At 38.8% G+C, this 6,582-nt stretch overlaps 1 protein-coding gene across 2 annotated transcripts in view; it reads left to right on the forward strand.

The window, feature by feature from the left end:
- sema4bb (sema domain, immunoglobulin domain (Ig), transmembrane domain (TM) and short cytoplasmic domain, (semaphorin) 4Bb) overlaps nt 1–6,582 on the forward strand; it is a 68,630-nt gene that overhangs the window by 28,273 nt on the left and 33,775 nt on the right. For both annotated transcript variants that reach the window (XM_024295666.2, XM_024295665.2), the window contains exon 2: nt 1,262–1,696. In XM_024295666.2, coding sequence (XP_024151434.1) covers nt 1,576–1,696 — 121 coding nt within the window. In that variant the 5' untranslated portion in view covers nt 1,262–1,575. The remainder of the gene's footprint in view (nt 1–1,261; nt 1,697–6,582) is intronic.

Consider the following 6,582-nt stretch of genomic DNA (forward strand, 5'->3'; position numbering starts at 1 on the left):
AATCCTTAAAGAAACCGCTCAATGACTTCATGTTGACGTGAATCATCTGTTTAGTTGAGTTTTTTAGTGTTGAAAACCGTAGGTGAATAAATGAAGTATTGTGTGCTGCAGTTTGCTCTAAAGCAGGGGTGTCGAACTCGATCGTACAAGGAAACACTCCCAAAGTCGAACAGGATAAACAGTTATAGAACACTCTGAAACAAAATTTTTAAAACCATATAACTTTTTAGCATGAACTAGATTTATAGCATTACCTGTGATGATGCTAGTGTGAATGTTGTAAGCTGAGTTTGGCTGCTGAAGACGGTAGTGCTGATAGCTGAAGATGATGAAATTGATGGATAAAAATGCTGATGGCTGAAATCACTGAAGCTCATAGCTGAAAATGCTGAAGCTGATAGCCAGCTAAAATATAAGCTAAGTGCCAAAATAGCCTAAACTAAAAGAGAAAAAACGTAGGTTAGCCAAAACGGCTAGCATGTATCTGAAAAAAATAGTTAAAAAATAGGAAAAAAGCCTGAATTAGCCAAAACAGCTAGCGTGTAAATATTAGCATAACTCTTAAACAACCTAAAAAACTTTTTTTCAAAAATTACCCAAAACAGCTAGCATGTAGCTGAAATATTAGCTGATTTACAAACTAGCCTAACAATGAAAAAAAAGTCTAAATTAGCTAAAGCAGCTAGCTACAATATTAGCTAAAATCCAAAACAGCCTAAACAATCTTAGTAAATGCCAAAAACAGTCCAAAAAGCTAGCAGAGTGCCCAATTTTAAAACTTTAAAACTGTAACTTTTTAACATAATTATGAATAATAAAAAGGGAGAAATATTTTTTCCAGAATAAATCAACTTAAGCCTTAAATAACCTTTTAATATTTTACTCTCCTGATAAATATGTTTTGTCAAAATTATTAAGTTAAAAATAAGCGTAAGATGACATCGGGCCATTAATAACAATAAAATAAAAATGATCTGGAGGGCCTGATATAATTACCCAGAGGGCCGGATCTGGCCCCCGGGCCTTGACTTTGACACGAGACTCAAGAATAGTTCCTGCATAAATCAACTGTTTTCCTCAAATCATCCCACATTCCAGAGTGAACTTCATCCAATTCTGTTTTTTTTCTCCGCTCTCAGAGGTTCTTGGTTAAACCTAAAAATTGGAGACGGATCTGTTGCTTGGTTTTATGTATAATCTTTTATTAAGCGTGTTCTTGGATTAGACATGAAGCGCCTCATTCTCTCTTTTCTCTTCGCAGATCCAAAATGACTTTTACTAAGTGGCCACTCACCAAAGCTTAAGGGGGACCAATCACCGCGCCCTACAAGTGCATGCAGAGAAGCAGCCGTTAATACAGAAGGGATTCCTCCACTCCGTCTGAAGAGTCTGCTCACCACGTGGAAAGACCACTGGGAGTACAAGAATACAGTCAAGGACGAGTTCAGCCTCTCCTCAAGTCTGCAGGAGGATGGGAGGGAAAGACTAAAGCTTTGTGCAGCCAAGAGGAGCTTAATGAAATCCAAAGAATCTTAAAGCAAAACGTCTGCATTCGTGCTCTGTAATCAAGCAGCCATGTGCACGCTGGCTGTGACCATCCACTGTCTTCTGGCTGCTGCTCTGCTGCTGGACTGCTGCCTCCAATCAGTGGATGCTAGTGAGGATGACGCCACGCCCCGACTCAGTTTCCCTTACAGTGAGTGAAAAATTGTTTCTTCACACACACACAATAGCATTTTTGATATTCATTTAGCCATTTTTCAAAAAGAAAAGAAAATTGAACCAATTTATGAAACTCTATTATGATGGAGGCAATTTTTGTTGCCAATTATGTTGTTCCTATTCTGGACAGGACAATTAAAAAAAAAAAGGAAAACAAAACACAAAAAAGTTGTATTGAACATTTAAGGATTTATGTCATGAAGCTCCTCACTTGCTGCAAGACATGTTCAGACTTTTTCTTGACAGTTGTAGTTCTGCTACTAGGTCTATTAGGTTTAAGTTAAAGCCTTTAGCATAAAGAAAACTAAAGAAAGCTCCAGGTGACTCTTTTTCATCTCTGACCTGGAGGGAAATATTCATAATTGCTGTTTGGCAGTTTGGTGGCTCCTCAGCCTGTCTGTCTGCAGATGTTGAAATTCAGCGGAACCACCGCCTCAAGCGTTCTATAAAAATACTGCACAGCAGGAAATGTAAATACCATAAATCAATGTACAGCAAGACTTTAGGACAGAGTAAGGCTTATGGAAATCTGTTTGTATTGACGCCAAACTGTTTACCGAACCAAGAAACTTGTTTTCAGGCAGACAGGGGTCGTTTGTTTTGGTCTTTCAGGTAAATGTTCAGATTTGTCCAATAAAGTAGATTATCAGAGCAAACAGCATGGTGCAGATAGAACTGCTCTGTGATTTTTCTATTTTTTTTAAACCCTAGAACACTTTCACTATTAAAAGTAAGACAATCACTTTTTTACCCAATTCTATCCAATATAATATACCCAATAAAAAGTATTTTTCAGACAAAGTCGATCAAAATATGACAACACGTGATAAATTAGAGACGTTTTCAATGTATGTAACAATGTGGAAAAAACATACGAAGATTCCAAACATATGCTAAAAAATGACAGAAAAGTTAGGAATTTGAGAAGAAAAAATTCCTAAAAAATTATATATATACATATATATATATATATATATATATATATATATATATATATGAAACTGGAGACTTTTTGGGACATGTGAGACTTTACTTAGGGACCCATGACACTCAGAAAAATGCTACATTTTGAAAAATATGAAAATACTTTTACTTTGTTGAAAATCAGGCTAAAAATAAACAAATACACCTGAATTAAGTAGAATCACCCCACATTAACAGTTTTACTAAAAAATAAAAAAAAATAAAAATAAGTAAATCATGTTCATTTTTATTTAACTACAGAAACTTTTAAACACTAGTTCTTTTTTTATATCTATGAATCCATCAGTGTTATTTATGCTTGTACAGGACTATTTAAACTGAAAACCAAAAAGCTCTTAACCTGATGTCTGAAGGTTAATTCATTTTCTGTGAAGTGATAGTTTATCGGCTTTCCCAAAACAAGAAAACCTGCATAAAGCTAAAAACATTTAACCTCAGATGCTTCTGATCTGAGAAGAAAATACAGTAACAAATAGAGATATGTATTTGCATAAAAATAATGTTCAAGTCTTTAATTAGGCAAAGACAAGAAAGATGTGCATGGATGTTGTGCATCTATATATTTAACATGACATTTTTCATACATAACATAGTTTTGTAATATATTTTGTCTTTAAACTCCCACTTTGATCATTTTTTGATCTATTCTTAGGGATCTTTTAATTATTATGCTGTTTTTAGCAGAAGCCAAAAAACCTTTTTTGTTTTCTAGTACATAGTTTCTTAGAATTGTCATTTTGATCTGCCTGATTTCCCATCATCCATTTGTTTATACACTCTCCTGCTAGCTTACAGCCCCTCACACCCCCAACCTAACATTACCGGCACAATAACAAAGACCTAGCTGTACAGTTTTAGCCAGACGTCAGCTCAGGGAGCTCGTGGCTTGCTGTCGTGGGTTCTATGTCACACCTACAGGCTTTTTCTAACAGCATTTTGTCCTCGGATTCACAAAAAATTGTAAAAGAATTGCACAGAAATACTATTTCAAGCTTAATTGTCTTTATATGTGTCCTCCATCATGAGAAAAATGCCACAAGAACATGTTCAAAAATCAAAAAGTGAGCCCACAACCATAATTCTACACAGAACAGTTTAGAGAACGTCTGTATTAAAAAGCAGGTTTGGTTCTAGTCGACTGTAGCTTTCTTTATCAACCAAAACCTGTTGTTTTTCTTCCTTTCCTGCTTCATGTGGACCTTTTTGTTGATAGCTGTGTGAAAGCGATGTGTTTGACAAAAAGAACTGGATGTCTCTCCTGGTCAATCCACTGATTAAAAGCTGGACCTTTTTGCACTCTCCTGCATCATCGGATGTAATTACTGCTCCGAGGCTGAAGCGCTCCTTATTCTAATAACTGTGGGTAAAGCTTTTACAATCTATGAAATGCTGGCATTTGTTTATTTGTTCGGCTGACAGCCTTTTGATAAGTGATTGATGCATTATTATGGGAGCCAAATGGGGAAGCTGTTTGGCTTTCACAGGACGCTGTATGCTTTTCAAGAAAGCCTTGTGGTGTGGCTGTTACTACTGTATGAGCAGCTCTGTGTAGCCAGCAGGTCTCTCTGTAAAACCCGCTCCAGGCTCCCTGCAGCGTTTATCTGTTTCAGTTCAGCTGTGAGGGAATGCACAGGAGCTGCTGTACACTGTTCATATTAAAACCCTCATGGATTTGTTCACCAACTTTCAAATCAAGAAACCTGGGAAAGGTTACATTTTTGGTTCATACTGTGCAAAAGAAGAGGAAGAGCCTGGGTTTGTTTCTCCAGCAAAGACCCCTGCCCTTTTCCTGTTAAAGTGCCCCATCCACCTTTTGTCCTCTTTCCCTCCTCTCTTTTTCCTTTCTTTTTTCCTAATGAGCAGGCTAATCTCATGAGTAGTGAGTGAAGGTTTTTTTTTTTTTTTTGTGGTTGCTGCAGTGGAAGACTTGTCTGTTTTTCATTATGGATGTTGGGCTTAGAGGCAGCACAAAGGATCATGGGACTTGAACGGTTAGGCACGCATATCGCTGGAGCTTATCAGAAGCGACCCGCACATACGTCCATGCTTTCCTGCAGAAGGGACTTTTGTTTGTCCTCACATTGTTTACCTGAATTTAAAAAAGAATTGTATTGTTTGCATTTCTTTACTTAATCATATAAAATCACATGACCTGCCTGAATACCTCTGAATCACTGACACGACTGTGAACTTCCAGAGCAAATGTGAGACAGTTAAAGCTTGACTGAAGTTGTGATATGTAACACAGCAAAAAAAATTAACCAAAAGGCGTTAAAGATACCTTGAATGGTTTTGAATTCTATAATGAAATGGTTGTTTTGCCAATAGATTTCACGAAATTCAAAGAAAAGTATTCTAATATAGTCTATTTGTCTCTTAGGTGTAAACATGTTGTCTTTAAAGGATGCTTCTGACCCATTACTCTCATTGAACTTGTCTTTGAAAAGACCCAAACAAACTCTTTTTTTCCTATTTCCACTGTAATACCACTTTTTAAAAGTTTATTTTGGATGGGGTAAACTAAACTAATGCCTGCATTAGTTAAGGGATCATTTTTTGCCATCCAGAATCCATCCATCCATCCATTTTCTTGTCCGCTTCTTCCCTTTCGGGGTCGCGGGGCGCCGGAGCCTATCCCGGCTACTGAAGGGCGAAGGCGGGGTACACCCTGGACAGGTCGCCAGTCTGTCGCAGGGCCTCAATCACACACCCATTCACTCTCACATGCACACCTAGGGGCAATTTAGAGTCACCAATTCACCTATGATGCATGTTTTTGGACGGTGGGAGGAAGCCGGAGTCCCCGGTGAAAACCCACGCATGCACGGGGAGAACATGCAAACTCCACACAGAAAGGTCCCAGCCGGGAGTCGAACCGGGGCCTTCTCGCTGTGAGGCAAGAGCGCTAACCACTGCGCCACCGTGCAGCCCCCATCCAGAATCCTCTAAATAAATTTTTGGTCCAGTTAAAAGACCGACTATAGTCATCTTTTTATCTATAGTAAGAACGTTCCGAGTGTTTTTTAATCATGATTATGGCATTTTTAGCCTAAATCAGTCTCTGTGGGACTGTTGTTTTCTGAGACATAGTTCCTGCAGAGTGGCAGTGCTTCAGTAGTGGTGGGAGGGATTGTTGGTATGGAGCAACCCCAACCCCCTTCCCGCTTTCTCTCATGCCTTCTTGCAGTCCCTCACACCCCCAATGTAGGATTGGGCTACCAGTGCAACAAAAATGGCAAACGATATTTGAGTTGTCTCACAGCACCGGTCAGGAAGACAAAGACGCACATGGATCTATTTGTCTGCGTCAGAATGGAGCCGAGAAGGGAGCTTGTTCCCCATCCATCATATTTTCTAACTAACTAACCTTTTTTCAAAAGGCATTTTTTGGGTCTGTTTTTGATTTACAATGATTTAAATTAAGAAACACAGTGTCCCCAGCGTATTTGTGTTTCGTTATTTGCAATTTCACGTGTTTGTGGATTTTTTTTTTTCAGTCAACATGACTCTTCCGGTTTGTCACAAAACCTCAGACAACTCAATGTGGTTGTATGAAACTTTTGCATCCAAAGGAGGTGCTGCAGTGTGGACACCACCCCACCCCCACCCACCCCCCTCCGTACCCCTGCCTGGAGAAAGGGCATCGGCTGACTTAGAAGCATCTTAAAAAGTCCTGAAATCCTGCAGGACATAATCACAGAGGGTAATTATCATCCAGAGCAGGTGTTTATTATGGATGAAACGGGAAGAAGATGCCCTCTCACATTTACTTGATGAAGGAGGAAGAACGCGCTACTGGTTTGAAGGCACAGAGAGACACTCTTCATCTGCGCTATAAAGTACGCCGCTTCTTTATAATCTTTATGTTGAGCAATA

The sequence above is a fragment of the Oryzias melastigma genome, linkage group LG3, assembly GCF_002922805.2.
Source record: "Oryzias melastigma strain HK-1 linkage group LG3, ASM292280v2, whole genome shotgun sequence".
Taxonomy (NCBI): domain Eukaryota; kingdom Metazoa; phylum Chordata; class Actinopteri; order Beloniformes; family Adrianichthyidae; genus Oryzias; species Oryzias melastigma.